At 42.8% G+C, this 25,272-nt stretch overlaps 1 protein-coding gene across 1 annotated transcript in view; it reads right to left on the reverse strand.

Annotated features, from left to right (window-relative positions):
* Positions 1-3,900: 3,900 nt before the first annotated feature.
* The window catches only part of SMAD9 (SMAD family member 9), a 76,906-nt gene continuing 55,534 nt past the window's right edge, over positions 3,901-25,272 (reverse strand). Inside the window, exons 4-6 of the mRNA XM_053563932.1 lie at positions 21,346-21,567; positions 9,272-9,528; positions 3,901-4,520 (exon numbers count right to left, since the gene is read on the reverse strand). Coding sequence (XP_053419907.1) covers positions 4,377-4,520; positions 9,272-9,528; positions 21,346-21,567 — 623 coding nt within the window. The 3' untranslated portion in view covers positions 3,901-4,376. The remainder of the gene's footprint in view (positions 4,521-9,271; positions 9,529-21,345; positions 21,568-25,272) is intronic.

A 25,272-nucleotide genomic window follows, 5' to 3' on the forward strand; every position in this document is an offset into this window, starting at 1 on the left:
CACAGTTTGTTAATCCATTCCTGGATTGATAGGCATTTAGGTTGTTTCCACATGTTGGTGACTGTAAATTGAGCTGCAGTGTACAATCTAGTGTAAATGTCCTTATGATAAAATGATTTATTTTCTTCTGAGTAGATGCCTAGCAATGGAATTGTGGAATCAAATGGAAGGTCTCTTTTAAGATCTTTGAGGATTCTCCATACTCCTTTCCAAAGAGGCTGTATTAGTGTAAGATACCCACCAACAGTGTAAGAATATTTCCTTCTCTCCAGATCTGTGCCAGGACCAGAATGAAATTTAAATGGAGAGAGTTTACAATTTTAGATATGCTCATACTTCTTCTGGATTCCATCTGTTTTTTTCTCACAAGCCTTCTTTTAGCACCCTTCTAGTAGGTAACATAATAACAATGTCCAGACGTTAATGATGATAAAAGTGTTCATTCTTTCCTGTGCACTGCAGCATCACATACTATGTGTTAACAACCCAGAAAAAGTCTTCTACATATAACCTCTCCAAAATTCCTGCAAAGTATCTTCTAGGCTCCATACTTAAGTTATTCCAAGATATTTAATTCAATGCCACTATCCAATTTCCCTGTAACATGTGTTAAAAGTTAAAAGAAAAATCCCACTTTTTAAATAAGATAGTTTGTCAATTTTTTTTTTTTGAGACGGAGTGGCACTCTGTCATCCCTGGTAGAGTGCCATGGCATCACAGCTCAGAGCAACCTCAAACTCTTAGGTTCAAATGATCCTCCTGCCTCAGCCTCCCAAGTGGATAGGACTACGGGCACCCATCACAACGCTAGCTAGTTTTCTATTTTTAGTAGAAATGGGGGTCTCACTCTTGCTCAGGCTGATCTCTAACGCCTGAGCTCAAACAATCCACCTGCATCAATCTCCCACAGTGTTGGGATTACAGAAGATTAATTGTCTTAAGGAGTTGCAGACCCATGTGCAGTAAATACTTCCATGAGAGTTACAGGAAAAATGAACCAAAAGACATACAGATAACAGTATTCTTTATTATAAACAATCAGGTAGCTTACGTATAGATTTGATGCGTAATTGAAGCCAAGTTACTATAATCAAAAGCATTACTTCACTCAAACAGAAGTAGTCTCTTTTTCGTTGTTGATTTTTTTTTTTTACATTAATTTTAACTTTTCTGTAACATATACCGGGATCATCTAACCTTGTCATACGGTTTCAGCTGTTAGTCCTAACAGGGAAAGATAAAATTTGAAACGGATGTTCTATTTTGCTTTATTTGTTAAATATAGATACCAATATTTGGGACACATTCAAAGTTAAGCAGGAGCTTAAAGTCTATCAAGTGATATTTTAAAGTGCTTTTGCTATTTTTTTGTTGCTGTCAGGAGGGTATCCACATCCTTAGAAGACAAAGAGGATGCTAAATGCTAGGTGGGTGGCCAACTTCTCCTGATTAAAAAATGAACAAAACATAAAGCGTTAAATAGTGAGATCTTTACAGGTGTAGTTCAAATACTGACCAGCTAGTTAAAACAAGCTTTTTATATCTCGATTTTCTGACATTAAAAACACTAGCTTGAACACCATGGTAAATGTTCCGAGTCTCATGAGCAGGCTGCAGTGTCACTATGGGATTCTCTGTTGCTTCTCCATGGCAACCTTGAACATGTTCTGCAGTGGTGGTGTATTTAAGGCTTAGCATGTCTGGTTTGTTAGTTATCCTGAAAACCAACCTATTCAATTTTTTTGGATTGTGTACCTCAAGGAATGAGTGTTACATGAGCACATTTAAAAGCGTGAAATCAAATGCTGCAGCATTGCAATTTTTGAGAAGTTTGGCAGCAAAAGAAAAAGATGATTAAAATGTAACTATATTATAATGACTAAAGAGTTAACTTTTCATCAACTCTAAATTACCCGTATTTCACAGGTCTTCTAATAAAGGCTTTTGGTAAGACATGACTGGTAACATCATCATGATCCTACGTGCCAATTTAATAGGTTTTTTCTTTTTTTTTTCACAGAAAACACTGGTTCACTGTAATATTTTGTCCTAGTTTCCCATAGCCGCATGGAAATCCAAGTTTTTTGTTTCTTGTTTTTAATGTCATTAATAAGTCACCAGTTCTGATTAATTCTGTAAGGTATAAGATTACTAGAGGATGAGCTTATGGAGAGATTGAGAAAGCTATGTTTGATCTCTGGAGCAAAAGCCAAGTCTTGTAGCTCTCCCTGGAAGGGGGCCCATATGAGACTCACCATATTAATGCCTTTTCCAAAAAAAAGGGAGGTGGGGAATTATCAGAAATTGGGGAAGCAAGGGGAAGAAAACAACCAACTTTGGGACCTGGAAGAATAGTAACATTTATCAAAAAAATCTACTACTTGATTGCTCAGGAGAGAAGAGAAATACAAATTACAAAATAGATGTAATTAAGAAAAATCAATTGCTTTTTTTCAAGCAAAAGATCAAGTGCTTTGCTTTGCTTCACAAGTTCTGAAACGTGAAAATGTCTCTACAAGCAGATTTACTCTTAGACTCTCAGCTCCACGAGAGCTGGGACTGTCTCTTGTTGACATTTGATCCCACAGAACCTAATGTTGCCCCTGGCACGGACAGGTGCCCAATACATATGACAAACCAATAAACTACAGGTTTTTCTAAACACTAACTGGGCCACCTAGTTTTTAAGGTAAAATGTAATAATCATTTCCTATTGCATACATGAAAGTTCCTATTAGATAGCACTAGTCATTACAAGAGGTGACAGGAGCAGCTCACCCATGTTATCTTTTCAACATGACCATTTCTACATTGAATACAATTTAATGAGAAACAACTACCATGTGCACCAACGCTGGCAGAGTTGAGATAAAATGTGAAAATGAAGGACCTTCTTGGATTACTGAAGTGCTGTTACAAGCATGGCTGCCACCTTAAATTACAAATTTTTAAGAGGATGTGAAATATTTTTCCAAGCAATGCAGTGGGTGGCAATTATATACGTACCTGTACTGGAGTACCTACAAATGTGGGGACATTTCCTCTACCACCCAAAGGAAAATTTTAAAATGTTCTTAATATTGTGTATATTTTAAAAAGATGTCCTATTATTCAGTACCACTGTTCTTCAGAAATTCCCAGGGATTATGAAATTATTATCACTTTATTTGGGAGTGTATTTCCAGACACGAGACTTTTAGTTTTAATAGCAGCTACCAGGTTTGATCATTAGATATTTTAATTACCACAGATATTAAGTTAATGACTCATAAATCTGACCCAGTAATGTATGCAGATTTTCTAAAAGTCTTTGCTTTAGTAATCTGCAAAGAATATCTGCCAAGAGACAGGGAAATGTGGCAAAAGGAGGGTCCTCATCTGAAGACTTGGACGCGGGAAGGTGAGAAGCTGGGTGTCCACGTGTGATGATGCTTTCTTTGGTCCAACCCTTTTGTTTCGCCTGCTTCTTCTCCAGGCGGGACTGGAGCCGGTCCTGCCACAATACACTGCAGAGTTCCGTCTGCAGCACTGCATGCCCCGGCAACCCGGACCACAGGCACCTGATTGCCTACGTGGAAAACAGGAGTCTGCCTGGGTGGTTCTTGGACTAAGTTCTGGTTTTGTAATTTGGGAATATAGCTCATTTCATGCTATTTTCATATTTATTTCCCCCTATTGGACTCTTTTTTTTTTTTTGCAGGAGTAGATTGAGGCAACATGGATGCTTAGCTTCACAGTTTCTTTTCCAATCACAGTTTAAATGGATTTAAAATGTACCGTTAATATCAGCACAGTAGTCCAAATATAGGTATGTCAGTCTCAGAAAGAAAATTAAGTTTCTGTGGCTTATCTCACAGAATTCATTGTAAAAGCTTTTTTTTTTTTTTTTCCCCTTCTTTCTGCTAATAGCACTAACCATGAGACCATTTAGAGTTTATGAGTTTGAGTGCTTTGTTTCATCCGGGAGTGTTATTTACTGTAGTGCTGCTAATACCTGATCTTTGCTATATGAGCAGTTGCCGTCTCTGTGAGATCACACACCCTGCTTTAGAATGCTGTGGCTGACTGGCGCCGTGCGTTCTGCCAACACCCTTCCAATACCCTTGACATGGTTGCCTTTCATTTGTTTCCTTCCACAAAAGAAGCTGCTTCCTCGTAGGGCACAAGCACAAACACCCTGCCTTTCTCATCACACTGTACTGGCACAAGGTTAACTAGAAAGCACAAAACAAATGGTGATAAAAAATATGAACAGTATACATTGTATGTATTTACACGCGTCTTTAGACGTTTCGGTTAGTCGCAAACCTGAAATGATATAAGCCACGGCTTGCGACAACATCTACTCTATGGAAGGGCAGCTTAAAACATGACTGTTAAGATACTGAAGAAATCGGGTTATGGGGGGAGCCCATCTGAGTCAGCACTTTGTCCAGCCACTGCAGCGGTCCGTGAAGATGGATTTCAATCCAGCAGGGGGTGCTTGTCACATCCTGGCGGTGATACTCAGCTCCCCAACCCTGGAAAGCAAGAACAGAGCCAGGAGTATTGTGCCAGACTTTGCAGTCACCCCCGGGGCTCCTGGCAGAGCTTGTGGGGTGCAGAACCCCCTACCCCCCACCAGGGCGGCTTCTGAGACCACAGAGGGAGAGAATGTGACCCCCACCTCCCAGCAGGCACAGGACAACCCTTGCACCAACTGGACGCCTTCAGTGAGCCCACGTCTGGGCATTCCCTCTGGGTTCGCAATGAAATCCTTGCACCTAGAGGTGGCCTGGGGCTCTAGTCACATGGGAACAGTGGCACAGGGCAGAAGCCTGACCGTGTTCACCCCTTTCATGCCAAAGACTGCATTTCGCACAAAATGGTTACTATGGACCAGCAATTGGATCTGACAAGAGATAACTGGATAAAGAGATAACTGGAAGGCACTCTGGATTTTTCAGGGTTGATTATCAAAGCGTGTCTCCTCTCTCTCTAACTCACGTGGCAATTTCCCATTTCTTACCACTCATAGGAAAGACAGTAAAAATAAAAAAGAAATAATGCATTTGTGCATTTTTTCCTATATGCCATGTAGCAATGAAAAATTATTTAAAACATGAACGGGGATCATGGCCAAGCGAATCAGTTTTGTTAGTGGGAGCAGTGATTCCCTGTAGAGGCCGTTAAAAATTCAATCAAGACACAGCCCTGCCTCCTCGTCACACTATAGATTTATGACTATGAACCTCACGTGCCCCCTAGTCCCTTTCCTCTCCAGTCTCTCTACCTATGACTGCAACTGATCATCTTATTTCTTATTTTAATGAGAAAAATGAGGCAATAAGAAATTAGAATTTTCACAGCATCTATACCCACACACCTGGCCTTTTCTAGCCCCTACTATAGATTAATAATCTGGGTTTCCAAATGAACTGGTCCATCTGTTTATGTGTTATTAAAGGCACTTACCTTCCCAGGGACAACAGTCCCACCTTTTGCTCCTACTAGATCATTCGATCATTAATGAACACACTGAAATAACTCCCATCTTCAGAATACATTTGTGTATTGCCCCCACCAGTTATTGCTCAAGTCTTTGATCCCCTGACCCCCGTCTAGCAAACACCTGCGAAGCCCTGTTTGATGGCTTTCTCAATTCCTCCCCTCCTGTCCCCTCTTAAATCCATCTGATCAGCAATTTATCCAAGCCTCCAACAAAACTTTTCTTGTCAAGATCAAAAAAGATCTTTCTACTGCCAAAAGTTAAGAATCAGCTCTTTGTCATCACATCACATGGGCATCATCCTGCCCCTCTGGACCTCAATGCACTCTCTTCTCTTGGTTTTCAAAGCACCATAATTTCTTGGCTCTACTCCTACCTCACTGGATGTTTTTTTTTTGATTGTTTGTTTTTCAATTTTCCTTGATGGTTCTTTCTCTTCTCCCCCACCTTCTCATGTTGCAGGATCCCAGCCCTCAGTCCCTGAACCCCTAATCTTTATTGTTTAAACTTACACCTTTGGTGTTTCTAATTTGGACTCATGGACTTAAGAACCATTCTGATGCTGATAATTCCTAAATTTACACCTCAAGCCCAGAGCTCTCTCTCATAATCCAGACTCTCGTGTCAACCTGCCTACTTCAGCATCTCCTCTGGAACGTGTGACATTCATGTCAAAGTTATCATCACGAAAACTGAACTCTCACTCGTATCTCCAAGCTTGGGACACCGGCATCTTCTCCATCCTGATTGAAGGCAACTTACTTCATCTTTCTAACTTCCCTCCTTTTCTCACACCCCACATCTACCCTCCCTCCAGAGTGCAGAATCCTTCTACTTCTGACGAGTTCTACTGGACGCTCCTGGGGGGTGGGGCATCATCTCTTGCCTGAATATTGCAATAGCCTCCTAACTAGTATCATAATAGTGAATAGCTTCCCTACTCACAGCCTTGTGCCTGCACAATAGCTATCCTTCACGCAGCAGATGGAGGAGTCTTTAAAAGCAGAAGTCAGAAAGGCTCGCTAGCTCTACAGAGTAACGGCCCAAATTCCCCGCAGTGGCTTAGGAAGTGGAAGCCTTGCTGTGGGTCCCTGCCCCACTCATCACACTTTGGTCACACTGGCCAGCTTGTTTCTCCCAATTCCTAGGCTTCGTCTTGCCCTGGGGCCTTAGTTTTTGCTCTTCCCTCGGCCTCTGCTGCTGTTCCCCAGACAGCCCTCAGCCTCTGCCAGGCTCTCCAGGACGAGGCCTGCTCTGACGTGCAGCCGGCTCCGCTTCAACTCCCTTCCCCCTGCGCAGGTTCTCTCTTCTACCCACCTTCTCTGGGATGGCTGTTTACTATCATTCTCTTCTTATTAGAATGTTGGTTCCATGAGGGCAGAGATCTGTGAGTCATCGAGGGTTGGGGAGTCGGGGGGAGGTTGGCTTTTTTTTTTCTTTAGGTATAAACATACTTTATTACTGAAAAAGTAATCTCTCAACATAAACAAAAGTTTAAAACATTTCTGTGTAATTGTTTAGAGCTTATTTGTGTGTAATTGTTTAGAGCTTATGTCTTTTCACTAGCTTCACTAGATCATAATTATTTTCCATAACTCTGACACTAAACGAGAGCATTTCCTCAGTGTTCTAGTAACTTGGTACGCACTGCAAAGCACTGATACAGGCTGCAGTGAGAACTCTTACCATTCCGCATCCACCCTGGACTCCCCACGGAGCATAAACAGACAGTGATGTAGTGAGGCTGCTGCTGGCTTCATTCCAAGACAGTAGTTCTCATGGTTACAAATGTGTTCATTGGAAATGAGGAAAGTCACAGAATTGCTGAAACTAACACTTTCTAAGTTTACTGATCATTACAGATCAGTTATTCTCCACTGAATAATTTCCTATTTTCCTCTCTTCCCTTTCTCCATGCCTCCCTCCTTTCCTTTTTCCCTTCTGTCTTTCGGCGGAACTAGACTCAGCGCTGATTCCTTTGTGAGTCAGCACTGATGTATCCCAACACCCACAGCAGTGCCTAGCCTGGCATACGTCAGGTGCTTGGTAAATATTTGTTGATAGAATGACTGAGTCTAGAATCAGTAGAGATCGCAGCTGAAAGAGACCTTAAAGGTGACCTGATACATCACAGCAGCCACCTGTGCTTGCTCATGTATAATTTGTAAAACTGATCAACTATAGTTATATTTACTAAATACAGTAGAACCTCCATAGTTGACCACGTCCCTACATTGACCCTGCCCTTAGGTTGACCTAATTTTCACAGACCAGACATGTACCACACGTACATATCAGCATAGCAGGCCTAGTTCCTCACTTGGCCACCTCTGTATGTTGACCAGGCTTTTACAGTTCCTTGGGTCGTCAACTTACAGAGGTTCTACTGTATTTCTTGAAAGTCCCTGCAATATTAGTAAGTTTATTTGCTGTGAACTGTGTAGCTTTATAAATTTAAATGTTGCATATTGGAGAAATATATCTAATTGATATTAAGGGAACTTAGATTTCCATCTAAGCTTATATTTAATTACAGCAAAGTAATTACCTATGAGATAGTGACATTTCATCTAAGTTTAGAAACATAGACCTGGAAAAAAACAATTGTACAATTCTAATGAGTGCTCATTAACAGCAATTTAATGCCCTCTGCTGGCTCTAATGCAACAGAACATGTGAAAAGATTTCCAGTATTTGTTAAGCGCTTTACAATGTAAAGCTGTCAATTTTTAAAACTGCAAATTTGAATAAAACGACTTTGTCATTGTGAAAGAGAAATGATTTCAAGAAGTCATTTTTGAAATGGGAACCTACATTCTTGATTCTTATTTTCAAAGTAATTATTGAAATTATAAATACAGTACAATAAAAACATAATTTAAGCATAGAAAAATAGGACAACTATTTGTCAAGGTAATTTTAAACAGCTAAAAAAATTTTTACTTTGAAAAAATGAGCCACACAGATTCCTGGGCTAGCTATGTGACAATGTGAAAACTGTGTCACATGTACCCAGATAGTTTGGTAAACAAGCTCAGATTTTTTAATATTAGAATGATGTACAAGCATTTTGCAACAGATAAAGTAGCAGATGATGAAACTGAAGCTTTAGCTTCAATGTGCAAATCCAGTTTCGCCTTCCCACTATGAAACTTCCTTGGCTCTCCAAACTCTAAGACTTAACTTGAGAAATCCAACACATATTCATAAGCGGAAAATGTACTACTTTCTAAGAACTAATCACATTCACCTAATGTTTCCATCCTAATTTGTTTATATCCTTATAACAGCATTTCATTTATCCTGTCTCTTATTAGAGCCAGTTCTGTGCCTATTTCGGAGCTTATTTATGAATATTATCTCCCCTATTCTCCTGAATGCTTTCTAAGAGTAAGAAGAGTGTCTTACTGAATTTGGATAAATTCACCAACATTCACAGAGTGACAACAGAGCTTAGCAATTTGATGAGGGGAAAAAAATCTCTGCAGCATTTAGTCCTATAAAATTATAATTGCACTTTATCTTCTGCATTAAAAGCAATCAGGTAGCCACCTTAACTTGTTTTTCCTCCAAAAGTAATATGCATAAGAATTATCATACAACTGCTAAAGAAAACACATCATACTCACAGAGGAACTCTTCTTAAAAACTGTTAACGGAATTAAAAAAAATTGTTGTCAGAACTGGCTGTAGAAGCACCTCATCAATCAGAGTGCTGTTGTTCTGTTTTGTTTTATTGTCTTCCACTTCATAATCTGACCGTAGGCCCCCCACCCCACTTACCTTAACGAAACTCATCCGGATGGTGCACATCTTAGTTAACTCATAAACGACTTCGAAGCCGTGGTGCACTGACTGGGCCAGCAGCTGAGCAAAGAGCTGGTTGTTGAAGACCTTGAGGCTGCACCCGCTGGGGATCTTGCAGACGGTGGCAGGGTGGAAGCCGTGCTGATAGTTGCAATTCCGGCTCTGCACAAAGATGCTGCTGTCACTCACGCACTCGGCATACACCTCTCCCCCGACATAGTACAAGTGTACACCTGCAGACGCAAAGACACAGCCTTCCTTCACACACCCTCACATGCTGCGCCCTCCCACGGGCTCTGCTACCCTCAAGAGATAATAAGTCTCGACCGTCAGGTTCACGGACAGATCATTAATCCAAGAAGGTAGAATGTGCGACCCAAATGCCACTTCTTTCATTATAATTCATTTGCACTTTCTCTACAAGTCTGTTTGAAAGTGAATTGGAACCCAAGAGCCCAAGAGCGTCATACACATATTATTTCTCCCATCTCTTTCTCAATCTCCTGTTTGTTTCAAAAATAAGGTTTCCTAAAATTAGAAACAAAATAAATATATCATGCCAAAAAAATCAAATAAACCTTCATGCACATATATAAATTTGACAATTTAAAACTGGACACAGTTAATATGAAAGTGTCATTTACGTGCATACACTAAATCCACTTCAGAGGAAACAATGAATGATGTTTAAATTTTAATTTACCAACAGTTACAAATCTATTTCTCTTAACAAATATCTCAAAGAGAACTATCTCATTTCAAAGTGTATTACCTACTCTTATAAATCATATATATAAATGTCCATTTTTCACTTGTCAACAGTGAAATTCCTATCACATTTTTAGATAGAATAATATAAAAACTCACAAGCAAAATATAGCTTACTTCACTTCATCTAACATTCTTAAAATTAATAGTTCAAAAGAGCGCGCAGAGAACGTTACCACTCTTGCCACTTTTTATTCCAAATTGAAGTTTACTACATTCTTGCCCTCTAATTCTCTGGGTTTGAGATTCAACATAAATTTATAGCAAGGGCCTAGATTTACATAATATGAAGAAGCTCTAGTTTAGTGAATATTAAACACCAGAATAATTTTTCTGTACTTTTTTGGTTCGTACTTCCCACTTCATGAAGAATCCCCAACTTTTAAGGGAGAAAAAAATGTCTTCAGCTCTAGAAGTCAACATGATTATAAATACAATCGCTGTGCAGTTAAAAAGTGTGTGCACAAATGATCCAGAATATACTTAAATATTCTGGGTCTCCTCAAAATAAAAATGTAGAAGTTGAGAAACAGAACTTACAGACCTCGAGGGCTTTTCAGACACCACGGTGCACAACTTTGACTTTAGCAAACAGCCCTGAGGTGGCTGCTCAGAGCTCCTCGGTCGGCTTCTCCGTAGCACTGGAGGCAGTTTTTCATTGCACCCTACCCACCACCACCACACTCATTGTTTCCTTCTCCCATCTCCTTTCCCTTAATATAATTTTAAAAAAGAATGATTTTGAGTATTATCTATGCCAGTCACATCACTCTGAAGGAACTGGCCGGGCTCTGGATATTCAGGCTACTTCCCTGTCACTGTGCCCATCAGCCCAGCTTCCTCTTCTTCTTCCCTCAGCTTCCTCTCAACCCTCCGCTCAACCTTCTTTTTCTCAGCTCCTTCCCTCACTCTCTTATATGGCCTTGGGCCTGGAACCCATGGCCCCTGAGGTAGTGCCCAGCAAGCAGAAGGGTGGTCCTGACTGGCTGGAACATGGTCACTTGGCTGTAGCCCCAGAGCAGAGCTGGTATTTGAACTGAATAACCTTCAAATACATAATCCTCTTGAAACCTATTAGGTAGAATAGGTAAGATTTTTGTTATCTGACTCTGGTCTTTATATAGGGGGTGGTTTTCAATCCTGTTAAAAGACTTATCTGCAACCAACCATAGCAGGTAGGGAGCGGCAGTCCCGTGTCCTAAAGAATAGGGAGGGAGGCTGCTCTGAACACTAGGACAGGGTTGGAACTGACCTTTGTGAAAAGGAATCTGGTTTTAGACCAAAAACAGCAGCATCTAAACAGGAGTTGAGTAAGCAAACAATTTTTTTTTTTAATTTTTGAGACAATCTCTGTCTCCCTCTGTTTCCCAGGGTAGAGTGCAGTAGCATCATCTAGCACACTGTAACCTCAAACTCCTGGGCTCAAGCCATCCTCCTGCCTCAGCCTCCCTGATAGCTGGGACCATAGGCACCTGCCACAATGGCTGGCTAATTTTTCTATTTTTGTAGAGATGGGGTTTTGCTCTTGCTCAGGCTGGTCTCAAACTCCTGGCCTCAAGCAGTCTTTCCAACTTGGCCTCCCAGAGTGCTAGGATTACAGGAGTGAGCCACGACACCGGCCAGCAAACAATTTTGTTTGCACCCATTTGGTAGGTTAAAGTAGTGGCTTTGAATCACATACATCAGATTCAAGCCCACCACGCACTGGAATTTGAGCTTGCACCAGAGTCACTTGGAGGGCTTGTTAATAAAACAGACCGCTGCTTCAGTCAGTCTGGGGTGAGGCCTGACAACGTGCATTTCCAACAAGTCCCAGGTGAGGCTGATGCTGTCTCACTCTTTGCGAAGCTCAGGCCAGTGTATAAGCCAGTCCCGGGAACTGGAAGGGCTGGATTTTTAAGTGTGTGATTCTCAGCAACTATTTTCAGACAAGAGTTTCTCAGAATTCAGCGTCCCGTTCCATTCATGAATACCAGCAGGAGTTTTTATATCTATTGCAGCATTTCATCTCACTAAGGGTTGCTATTTGAGAACTTATTTTATGTGATATTCCTTTAAATCAGGGAAGGAAAAAATGAACATGTGCAGATTTTCCTGTACCCTACATGGTGACAGTTCTATGTGAAATGCTTAAAAGTGATGTCATGCCTATTACTATGCGATAAAACGTGCCATTAGCATATGCTTTAGCCATGGAAACAAAGCTAGAGCTACAATCCCAGAGCCTGTCCCAGTGCCAGCAGTAAGAATGAAGGCCCGGAAGGAAGGAAGCACCACTGAGACAGAGGGAGCCGGGTACTGAGGCCCTCAGCCAGCTTCTGCTCACAACTGAAGCACATTTTCATTTGGTCTTTTGCTAACAGAACTTTCCAAAAAGTAGGTGTGACGGGCGGCACCTGTGGCTCAAGGAGTAGGGGGCCGGTCCCATATGCCAGAGGTGGCGGGTTCAAACCCAGCCCCGGCCAAAAAAAAAAAAAAAAAAAAAAAAAGTAGGTGTGACTGCCCCCTACTTCTTAAGAGACTGGGAAGTTAGAGTCCTGGTTAATTGGGACCAGGAGCACCCTGGGTTTGGCTTGGGTCTGCTGGGTCAGCCTGGGTGTGACTTGGGTCTGCTGAGTCAGCCTGAGTGTGACTTGGGTCTGCTGGGTCAGCCTGGGTTTGGCTTGGGTCTGCTGGGTCAGCCTGGGTTTGGCTTGGGTCTGCTGGGTCAGCCTGGGTTTGGCTTGGGTCTGCTGGGTCAGCCTGGGTTTGACTTGGGTCTGCTGGGTCAGCCTGGGTGTGACTTGGGTCTGCTGGGTCAGCCTGGGTGTGACTTGGGTCTGCTGGGTCAGACTGGTTTGACTTGGGTCTGCTGAGTCAGCCTGAGTGTGACTTGAGTCTGCTGGGTCAGCCTGGGTTTGGCTTGGGTCTGCTGGGTCAGCCTGGGTTGGGTTTGGCTTGGGTCTGCTGGGTCAGCCTGGGTTTGACTTGGGTCTGCTGGGTCAGCCTGGGTATGACTTGAGTCTGCTGGGTCAGCCTGGGTTTGGGTGTGCTTGGGTCTGCTGGGTCAGCCTGGATTTGACTTGGGTCTGCTGGGTCAGCCTGGGTTTGGCTTGGCTCTGCTGGGTCAGCCTGGGTTTGACTTGGGTCTGCTGGGTCAGCCTGGGTTTGGGTGTGCTTGGGTCTGCTGGGTCAGCCTGGGTTGTGTTTGACTTGAGTCTGCTGGGTCAGCCTGGGTTTGGCTTGGGTCTGCTGGGTCAGCCTGGGTTTGACTTGGGTCTGCTGGGTCAGCCTGGGTAGGGTCAGCCTGGGTATGACTTGGGTCTGCTGGGTCAGCCTGGGTTTGGGTGTGCTTGGGTCTGCTGGGTCAGCCTGGGTTTGACTTGGGTCTGCTGGGTCAGCCTGGGTGTGACTTGGGTCTGCTGGGTCAGCCTGGGTGTGACTTGGGTCTGCTGGGTCAGCCTGGGCTTGACCTGGGTCTGCTGGGTCAGCCTGGGTTTGGGTGTGCTTGGGTCTGCTGGGTCAGTCTGGATTTGACTTGGGTCTGCTGGGTCAGGCTGCAAGTGTGTCCCCTCTTCTGTTGTCTTGAGTGACAAAGAAATGAGTAGGAAAGACTGGGAAGAGGACAGGTTAGGAAGGCTGAAAATAGTCCAATGTTCTAGAATCTACTAGAAGAGGAAGTCAGTGTCCCACAGTGGAAGGAATGGTCAAGAAGGGGGGAGGTGGAAAGACCACCATAAAAGGCAGAGCACATTCTGCCACCACCCTGCTCAGAGGACCCAGACGCCACTTTCCTTAGGATCAACCTGGACTCTTCTTGAGTTTGTTAACTGGTCTTCCACACAGCTATTTTAAAATCTGGCTGCTTCTGAGACTCAGCTGAAGCTTTAGGAAAGTAAGTCTTTCTGAATGTCATAATGGCATTTTAAATAATTCCTTACTTACATATTCACATAGGTGGAGGAGACATGAAGTCTGAGATTTGCTCTGAAATATTGGAGCAAAACTGTTGTGATACTTTACTAAGAAGAATATGTTCCAGCTCCATCCATGTAAACATGAAAGAGGTAAAGTCTCCATCTTTCTTTAAGGCTGCATAGTATTCCATGGTGTACATATACCACAATTTATTAATCCATTCATGGATCGAGGGGCACTTGGGCTTTTTCCATGACTTAGCAATTATGAATAGGGCTGCAATAAACATTCTGGTACAAATATCTTTGTTGTGATGTGATTTTTGGTCTTCTGGGTGTATGCCTAGTAGAGGAATTATAGGATTGAATGGCAGATCTATTTTTAGATCTCTAAGTGTTCTCCATACATCTTTCCAGAAGGAATGTATTAATTTGCATTCCCAACAGCAGTGTAGAAGTGTTCCCTTTTCTCCACATCCACGCCAACATCTCTCTGGTCTTGGGATTTTGTGATATAGGCTAGTCTCCAATGTACTCAGCCCTACTATGAAACTAATTTATGGCTTTCACATGAAAGTTATAACCCAATTACAACCTAAGAATAGGGGGAAGGGGAAAAGGAAGGAGAGAGAGGGGGCAGGTTGGCAGAGGGAGGGGGATTGGTGGGATTACACCTGCGGTGCATCTTACAAGGGTATATGTGAAACTTAGTAAATGTGGAATGTAAATGTCTTAGCACAATAACTAAGAAAATGCCAGGAAGGCTACGTTAACCAGTATGATGAAAATATGTCAAACGGTCTATGAAACTAGTATATGGTGCCCCATGATCACATTAATGTACACAGCTATGATTTAATTTAAAAAAAAAAAAAACTGTTGTGAAGGGGTAGATGATAAAAATGGCACGGAATGGGAATCATCATTGAAGCTGGGGATGGCAGTGTGAAGACTCATATTTGAAATTTTCCATAATAAGGCTTGGGTGTGGTGGCTCACGCCTGCAATCCTAGCACTGTGGGAGGCTGAAGCGGGTGGATTACCTGAGCTCAGGAGTTTAAGACCAGCCTAAGCAAAAGTGAGACCCCCATCTCTTCTAAAAATAGAAAAGCTAGCCGAATGTGGCGCCACATGCCCTACAGTCCCTGCTACTCAGGAGGCTGAGGCAAGAGGATCGATTAAGCCCAAAAGTTTGAGTTATGATGCTATGGTACTGTACCAAGGGTGACAGAGTGAGTGAGACACTGTCTAAAAAAAAAAAAAGAAAGAAAGAAAGAAGGAAATTAATTTCCTATAATAAAAGAATTCTAATGTATAATCAAAAAATAAATACAGAAGTACAGATTCCCAGATCCACACCGGGGTCAGAGGATGGAAGTGGGTCCTCCACAGGACTGTGTCTATGGTTGCACACTGCACAACTCCAGAGTTTGCCTCAACCTTTTGAGCTTTGTACAGCTATTACAGTACATTTCCAGCAGATGGCAGTAATTTCCCTCACGGAAGGGATACCTTTTCCTAATTCACACAGTCACCACTGGGCCAGTCTTTTATGTGATTTTTTAAGGCTTAAAGAACTATTTTATTTTCATAATAAATTAATTGCCATAAAGGGCATTTTCACACGAATAAATGCACTTTAAATGTCTCAGAATTTTATATTTCATCTGCTGATTAAGACTGCTAATTCCTTAAAGGCAGGAAATGTGCAATATTTTAAAACAAAATTGGGATCACACTCTGCAGAATGCTTTAAAACTTTTTTTTTTCACTTAGTAATATACTGTCGACATTTTCTCAGAATAATTAAGTATTTGGCAACATCAAGTTTAATGATTGTAACAGCATGACATCCTTTGCTAAAATACTTTTTAGGATTTGCTTTTTTAAAGATTAGAAGCCTCAGGCTGAGCACAGTGGCTCACACCTGTAATCCTAGTACTTTGGGAGGCCAAGGCAGGTGATGGCTTGAGCTCAGGAGTTGAAGACCAGTTGGAGCAAGAGTGAGACCCCGTCTCTAAAACTAGCCAGGCATTGTGGTGGGTGCCTATAGTCCCAGCTTCTCAGGAGGCTGAGGCAGGAGGATCACTTGAGCCCAAGAGTTTCAGGCTGCTGTGAGCTGTGAGCTGTGAGTTTCAGGCTGCTGTGAGCCCAGCACTCTACCCAGGGTGACAAAGTGAGAGACTCTGTCTCAAATAAATAAATAAAATGAATAAGAAAGCTTTGTAGCCTTACACATGTTCAAAAGCAGACTAGAAGGGGATTTTGAGACAGGGAAACTAAATCCCTGTCTCAAAGGGATTTAAAGAAACGATCCAAATAGCACCTGGAAGTGCAGAGCATCCTCCTGGGGAACTGCCCAGGGAAACCCTCATACCAGGATAATCTCTTTCATAAAACAGGAAGAAATACTAGAATTCTGTAAAACATGCAAGTGAAACAAAAAATATTCCAACTTCAAAAACAACTTAATTATTTGGAATACGTATGATTATTTTCAAGATGTTCTTGATTTATTTCAGAAATTTACATAACTAAGGTAATGTCTCAGGAATTATCATAGTCATCAACTTTTTCTCCCTGGAAGGGGAAAACAGATGTCAGGTAGGACAAATGCAGCAAGCCTACACCTGCAGCAGAACAAGGAGCCTCTGATGTCTCTTCTTTTGGTTTTTGGCGGGGGCTGGGTTTGAACCCGCCACCTCCGGCATATGGGACCGGCACCCTACTCCTTGAGCCGCAGGTGCCTGTGCTGTCTCTTACCTGGAACCTGGCAGAGGCTCATTTTGAGGGTTAAAAGAGCCAACTGAAGTTACAGCAGAAATCACAAGTGCTAAGGAATGCAGCATTGATTATGGTTATATTATAGCATGAATTCCTAAGAAACATAATCCTACCTCAAGGTCCATGCTCTGTGCTCAAAGCTATGGTTTGCCTAATTCTTTTCAAGGCCTTTTAAAAGCCACTCTGAAAAATGCAGGCAAGATTATCCCCCATTATCTAGGTTGGCTATTACATGATTCCCACATCATCAGGAGCGCTCTGCTTTACTTGGTGCATTTACATATCACTATTATATGTCAGTAAATTTTTTGTCTTTTTTTCTGGAAAGACCCTTACAGTTCTCCACAGAGGAACTCGGGGCTCTGGGTAATCTTCAGGGCAGTTCTCCCCTTCTAGCCTGGTATTTTTGTAAGGAAGACAAAATTTTCTCTGATTTAGATTGTAAAAGTCAATCATCATAACGCTTTAGCACTTTATTATTAATATCTGGGCCTCCTTTCAACGCCAGAGTTGACTATGATGCACCACCGTGCGGCTTATTGACAGATTCGATTCTGTAAATGATGCAGGTACCACAGTAAAAGGGCAGGAGGGTCTGTCCCCTCCACCAGAGGACTGAGACCAACACATGGATGTGAGTCCTCAATTTAAGCGCCTCCATCACTTATGTAATTGTGTGAGCTAGCAAACTCTGCGCTTCAGTTGTCTCAGCTGTACGATGAGACTAACAAACCCTAACTGGTCGGGTTACTCTGAGGATTAGAAACAACATGTGTACGTGCACGCCAGGGTGCCTCACACATAGTAGGTAACTGACTGGGGTAGCTACCATCTTCATCATCATCATCGTTTTTATTATAATTGAACATATCACTGCAGAGAGTTCAAGTAGTCTGCCTGGTTTTCAAGCAAGAATATGGACAGATCCCACATTAGAACGCAGTGTTCCAGGCTGCTCCGGTACCGCCTCTGGTATTAAGTGGTAGCCTTTGGTATGCTAGGGCTAACTTGTTAGCAGCTATTCAAAGCACTTCCCTGGGAGGTCAAAGTTGTAGGCTCAATCCCTTTGCACCAAGTAACCATTGCAAGGCTACAGATAAATGCAGCCTCACCTCCTGCCAGGGCACCCCACGAGGTGGAAGGCTGTAGGTGAATGGGCATAGATTGTCACCACTAAAGAAAGCACAACGCTAAGAGCAGGCACTCTGCTAAGAGGATGGTGATGTTACCTCCTGTAGGAGCCCCAACCATTTTACCTGATTTTAAGTCACAGGGAACACAAACCAGAAGTTACCTCAAAGCTAACTGATAACTGCTGCGGGGCAAAACGTCTCATCACTAACTATAATAAAAAGAATTCTATTTTTTGGTACATGTCTTCCACCCTTGCCCTCACATAATCTATCTCAACAGGGCATCCAGGGGATCCTTTTGAAGCATAAACTCAGACCATTATAAACTCCTCAACCTAAATCTGTCTTTCCATGTCTTACAGAGGGAAAGTCAAAGCCCTTTAAACAGACTCAAGGCTCCCACGACCTGTCTCCTGCCTCCCTCAGAACAAGCCAGGCAGGCCCAGGGCCCCTGCACGCGCTGTTCCTTTTGCTTGGAAAGCTTCCCCCAGATGTCTGCACTGTCAGTTCCTTCCCTAGCTCTCTGCCCAAATGCCACTTTCTCAGGAAGGCCTCCCTAGTTGTCACAGTCTGAAGTCCCCATTCCCTTCCCCTGCTTTGTTTTCTCTGTTGGACCTGCTCCCTGTGGTGGTCCTCGCCTGTCTTCTCCCTAACTGCATGTAACCCAGGCGAGCAGGGTCTGTGTCTCCCTGCTGGACCCTGAGTGTGCACAGCTGAGCAGGTACTCAGTAAAGACTGGTGAGATGGACGCCTATCTCTAACTGTCTCTATTCATCACCTCTGCAGACAGACTCAACTTACTCAACTAGGAAGCCAGGCTGTGGAGAACCAGCTAAGCCACGGCCACACCCCAGACAGAGTCCCGTGATCACACAGATGGCTGACGGCCCTTGCTTTCAAATCTCCTAAGCCCATACTCTTTCCTGCCACGCTTTATGGCATGGCTGGTAGCTCCTCTAAAAATTCCTAAGCAGCTTTCTGAGAATTGTGACTCTGCCTGAGGGATCACGCAAGCCTGAGTGCCCTTCCCTCCAGATAATCAAGCCGTTGGCATTCCAGATATTTTTCCTTTTCAGACAGTCTCACTCTGTCACCCAGGCTAGAGTGCCCTGACCTCACTCTATAATTCACAGCAACCTCAAAGTCCTGGGCTCAAGCAATCCTCCTGTCTCAGCCTCCTGAGTAGCTGGGACTACAGGCGCCCACCAGCACACCCGGCTAGTTTTTCTAATTTTAGTAGAGACGGGATCTCACTTTTGCTCAGGCTGGTCTCAAACTCCTGAGCTCAAGGGATCCTTCCACCTCAGCCTCCCAGAATGCTGGGATTACAGGCGTGAACCATCATGCCCGGCCGGGCACTCCTGGTTTTGGAAGAGGTCATCTAATTATTTTCATATGGTTTCTCACCAGTACGGATTAACTCAGAGTTAACAACACAGAACATCTACTCTCCATGTCCTCATCAGGAGCACCCTGAAGAGGCTAGAAAGTGCTCGGCACTCCTTTAATATTTTAATTCTATCTTTGGGTCCACTGGCACCAGCAGAAGCTTACTACATAAACCAATCTGCAAAGCCTTTAGCAAATAGCTCCGCGACTTCACATGTCTTCGCTTTCAGATTTCGCTGAAGATTCTTTTTTTTTTAAGTGTATTATTTTCTATTTTTTTCATTTTTATTATCTTTTAAATTATTACAGGAATATAATCGTTGTATGTCGTTTCATAAGGCGTGGGTGATGTTCTATCACAGGCATACAATGTGAATCACAGGAGAATAATTGGAGTATCCATCACCACAGCATTTAACATTTCTTTGTGTTGGAAACATCCGAATTTCCCTCTTTTAATCTTTTTAAAGTACACCCTAATTTATTGTTGAGGACAGTCACTTCGTTATACTATCATTTCACTGAAGATTCTTATAAAAAATCATTTGAAAGTAAAGCCAGGCCTGAGAAACCTGTTCAAGAATCCAAAGTAAAAGTATTTCCTTTGAGGAACAGCTTTTCCCCTTTGAGATAACAGTTATATCCAGAGTGAGCTTCACCTCTCTGACCTCCCTGTCAGGAAACATGGAGCAAAATGACAACGACAGTCACAAGGACGTACTTAGATTCTCCTCCTCTACCCCCATCACCAGTTTCTACTTTTCTATTGTTTTTTAAGAAACAAGATCTCATTCTGCTGCCCAGGCTGAAGTACAGTGGTACAACTGTAACTCACAGAAACCTCAAACTCCTAGACTCAAGCGACTCTCCCACCTCAGCCTCCTGAGTAGCTGGGACTACAGGTGCACCCCCACCTCTCAGGGTGAATTTTTTATTAGCGGGGTGTGGAGAGATGGAACCTTGCTCAGGCTGGACTCAAACTTCTGACCTCCAGCAATCCTCCTGCCTTCACCTCCCAAAGTTCAGGGATTACGGGCATGAGCCATTATGCCCAGCCTTATTTTATAGTTTTCATTTATCACTTCACTGCAAAGGTTTCTTGTAAGCATCCAAAAGCCACTATGGAAAGAAACAGAATATAAATAAGCATAAGGTAACGGTCTCCATGAAGAGTCGACCTCAATGACCAAATTCGACCTGTTTCTAAACAGTGGCGTGTAGGTTTACTACAACAGGAGACATTTATTAGGTATGCCAGGAAGAATATTTATATCACCAAGTGGAATAATGAATCTTCCCCCGGAAATGTGAAAGAACAGCCTGAAGGCCACTATCTTCTCAAGATGAGTTAAGTGAGGGAGAGAGAGAGAAAAGATCAAATGACTCAGAAAGTTCTTTTGGCTTGTGACTCCAGAGTAGTACCACTCAGAGATACCAACTGTTCTAATAGAAAAGAAAATAATTTAAAGATACTCAACCAGGCCTAATATTCCTCTGGAATTGCCACCGTCATTCAAGCAGATGAGATGGGCTTTAAAAGCATCACTGATCAAAGGCCAGTGTGGCCCGTGCCTAGTCAGCAGCTGTAACAATCTCCTGGGCCAGGAGAGCTCTAGTTGCCCACCAAAGGCTTCCAAACATAAATTAGTCGTTATTTCTAACTACGTCCCCAAAGGAAACTTTAATCATCCAGTCAGAATTCCTCATCTTTGGAAGGTATCTTAGTTAGTTAGCATCTTTAGGCAATTCAAAAATAATGCACAACCACCCCCCCCCACACACAAAATAATAATAAGCACAATATTTCCATTCAATCATTTAATCTTGCTTTCATATTTACCATCTTGCTTGTCACAACACCCACTCCACATTACCCCCCACCCCAGCAGGTGGCATGCCGACTTCACAGGCAGAGAGAGGCAGACTGTGAAAGCCCGAGTGCTGTCCTCAACGGTACCGCCGGACGGCTGCCCAGCTCCCCTGTCCTGGGGTCCTTCCACGAGGCTACATGACCAATATGCAACCGGTTTCTATTTCCGTATTTCATCTCAGAAAAAGAGAAAGATACACGTGCTCTTACCCTTTCCTATGTGTCTCCTGGTGTTTTCTATGGTTGAGTTCCTGTTCACGTTAGAAAGCAGTCCGAGGCAGAACCTGCTCCTGTTGTTGGAAGGGTCGGTGAAGCCGTCTATGAGCACGCTCCTGGAGGAGGCCTGGAATGTCTCCCCGACGCGGTTGTTCAGTTCGTAGTAGGCCACCGAGCACCAGTGCTGGGGTTCCTCGTAACACACGGGCCGGAAGTCTGAAAGAAAACACAGCAGATGGCACGGCACTGCGGTCACCCCTGACCTTCACAGCTCACGACTCCACCTGCAAACTCACATTCATGCTGTTAGCCAGCCAGGTGGCCTCCAGACCAACTAGGCTGCTTTCCAATCTTTTAAAACGGGTCACCCTCACTCTGGTGGAAGTTGTGTGGGGTGAGCTCATTTGGTTTGCACGCCTGAGGGGCACAGGCCAGGAACCTTCTTAGTCTTCTGGGGTTAGAGCATTTGTAAAGCAAGTGTTTTGATAAAGAGGGGGCCAGGGCAAAACCAGCATGAACAGTTTAATGAAAAAAGATATATATCATCAGCCCTAAAGCACACACAGCTAACAGTCAGCAGGTCCCCTCCAGCAAAAGACAGCATGCTGGTTTTACTGAGCCAAACTGAATCCCTGTGGCAAAAAGTATCATTTTAGAACAAACTAAAGATGAGAAATAATAGTTTGAATGTGATTTAAAAAAAAAAAAAAACACTGAATAGAACTTTAAATTATTTAAGAAAAAAAACTTCCACAGAGGGGCGTATGTTCCCCTTTGTATATTTATATAGGACATCTAATTGTGTATGCCATAAAAATATTTTGAAGCTGGATATTTCATTAGGAACCCTATGGATATTATGTCTTCACTCCAGATTCTAAAGTTAAAGAGTTTCCTCTAACCAACCAAACTTCAGAGTTCTTTTTTTCCTTACCACTCACATCCTTTCTCTGTCTTCCTACTGATTATGCTGTTTCCCTCTTTTCCTTGAATATCTTAGCCATTCTAGAGCCTGTTCCTATATGCACTAGAATATACATCTATAAGAAAATTAATTAACAGGCTATTATTTGACTTGCAAAAAGATCTTCACTTATAAAAGGATTCACTCTGGAATATTTAAATAATAACCTCCTTTGGACACTCTCTACTTAAATGTGGTTCATGGAACAGCAGCCTGGAAACTTCTTAGGAATGCCTACTCTTGGCCCCCATCCAAGATCTAACCCAAATCTGCATTTCTACAAGACTGCCACATGGATTATATGAACATTGAAATTGAGTAACACATATCTACCCTAAAATAAAATTTTATAAAGACCCTATTCACGTATATGTCTAAAAGCACCCTCTTAGCCAAATGAAAGACATTATTATAAATCTACAGTAAAAACACAAATCGTACAAAAGAACTCTGACTTTTTAAGTTCCCGATTCCACACTAAACATCAGGAACTATGAACTTCTAAATGCCAGGTTAAACTAGAAAATTAACTCATTCTAGTAATGAGGATGATAAAACTTCTATTCCTTAGCACTGAGGAATGCCAAAGTTAAAATGCAAAGCCATGCTATCTACCTCGTAAAACACATGCGGGAGAGCAGGCCAAGACATTTCTTAAATTTTGTTTTGTTTGGGTATAACAGGAAACACTTTTGGAAAACAGCTACATTTAGCTCTTCATCTGCAAACTACTTCCATTTGGCACCGAAGGCACCAAGCGTCTACCAGTTGTGGCATCTACGGGTTGGCCATTGTGGGTCCCTTGGTGCTTCTGGGGCATGATAAGGCAGGGCTGGTGTGTCAACTAAGAGAAAGCTGCAGAACAAAGGATTCATCACACTGTAACGACACAAAGACTGTGGGCTGCAACAGTTTTTGCCTTAAACTCCTGGGGTTGGTGGACAGTTACTGCTATAGGGACACCACATAATGTGACAAGGTTCTTCTCAAGAGAAACTGGCTGTTCTGAGATCCTCAGTGAAGAGTCAATTAGTTTCCATTATTTCAAATGACTTTACAACAAGATTCTCAAACCTATGAGCTGTTGTGACAGCTTTTCTCAAGAGCAGAATAGTCTGTTATTCTTGCAAAACAGAGAGAAAGCTCATCTTTCTTAGAAATGAGCTTAGTTTTCAGCTCCTATGTTGCCCTGGATAGTACAATGACCGCAGGGATGTTCTGTTCCTAAGATAATTCAGAATATGCCCCCCAAACACAGAAGAGCTGAAGTCTAATAACAACCTTGTGCCTGGGGTATGCTGAGAAGGGCCCTTCTCCCCAGATAGCAGTTCTATCACTGGACAGTGATCATGGTTAAACAAATGGGACATATTCAGTGACTATTTTATCAGGAAGCAAATCACAACACAATAAAAACTTATGAGGCAGAGAAAAAAACTGTTTTTTAATTTGTTTTTTTTTTTTGAGACAGAGTCTCACTCTGTCACCCTGGGTAGAGTTTCATGGAGTCATAGCTCAAAGCTATGCTCAAACTCTTGGGATTGAGCAATCTGTTGCTTCAGCCTTCCCAAGAACTGGGACTTACAGGTGCCTACCACTACACCCGGCTAGTTTTCTATTTTTAGTAGAGATGAGGGTCTCGCTCTTGCTTAGGCTGGTCTTGAATGCCTGAACTCAAGCAATCCACCTGCCCTGCCCTGCCCTCCTAGAGTGCCAAGATTACAGGTGTAATTAATATCTATTCCAGAACTCTCTTGTTACATTCGTGGTGCAATTCAGCTGCACAAACATTTGGATCAACCTGACTTTGTTGAATTGAATGGTCCACACAAGTAATTCTCACACTTAAGTGCACAAAAATTGCCAGTGGAGTTTGTGAAAAATGTAGATTCCTGACCCAATATTCAGAAATGCTGATTCAACTGATTAGTGATTAGATGTAGCCATGTACTTTTTTTAAAAAAAATATAGTCTTATTCTGTCTCCCGGGCTACAGGGCTGTGTGGTATCATCATAGCTCCCTGCAACCTCAAACAACTGGGCTCAAGCACTGCTCTACCCCGGCCTCCTGAGTAGCTGGGACTACAGGCGCACATCGCTATGCTCAGCTAATTACTTTTTTTACATGTTTTTTTAATAGAGACAGGGTCTCATTATGTGTGGCCCAGGCTGGTCTTAAACTTCTGGGATCAGTGATTTTTTTCCTGCCCCAGCCTCCAAAAGTTCTAGGATTTCAGGCAGGAGCCACTGAGCAGTGCATGCCGCCATGAACATTTTAACAGGCCTGGACAGCAATACTAACACAGGGGTTTATGGACCACAACAGAAACCATGGATAAGGTATTTTCTTGTGAGAACATTTACTGTGACCCCTGGTGAAGGAGTTTTAAAGCGAGCTGGCCCTTTTGTGGGCCCCTGAGTAAACCTACCTAGAAAAATAAGAGGCTGAACACTGCATTATATAGGACCCAGCAGTCTCACTCCTGGGTATACACCCAAAGGAACGAAAAGCAGGATGCAGAGATACTGCAGCACCATTCACAATGCTCCAAGGTGGAAGTGATCCAACAAGCGATGAATGGGTTTTTTAAAATGTGGTATATCCATCCAACAAAATACTGCTCAGTCACAAAATGAAGTACCAATGCATGCCGCAACATAGACAGACTATGGAAATAATGTGCCAACATCAACTAGCGGAATAAGCCAGACCCCAAAGGGGAAATACTGTATGAATCCACTTACATGAGCCACCTAGAACAGGCAAATTTATGGAGGCAGAAAAGAGATGAAAGGGCTCCAGGGCTTGGAAAGGTGGAAATGGAGAACTACTGGCTAGGGAGTATAGAGTTTCTGTTTGGAGTGATGATTTGAGAACAGATAGTGAGGATGTAGCGAAACATTATGAATGCATTTAATGCCACTGAATTGTACTCTCAAACCCCCAAACTTGGAGT

This window comes from Nycticebus coucang, chromosome 15 (assembly GCF_027406575.1).
Source record: "Nycticebus coucang isolate mNycCou1 chromosome 15, mNycCou1.pri, whole genome shotgun sequence".
NCBI lineage: Eukaryota > Metazoa > Chordata > Mammalia > Primates > Lorisidae > Nycticebus > Nycticebus coucang.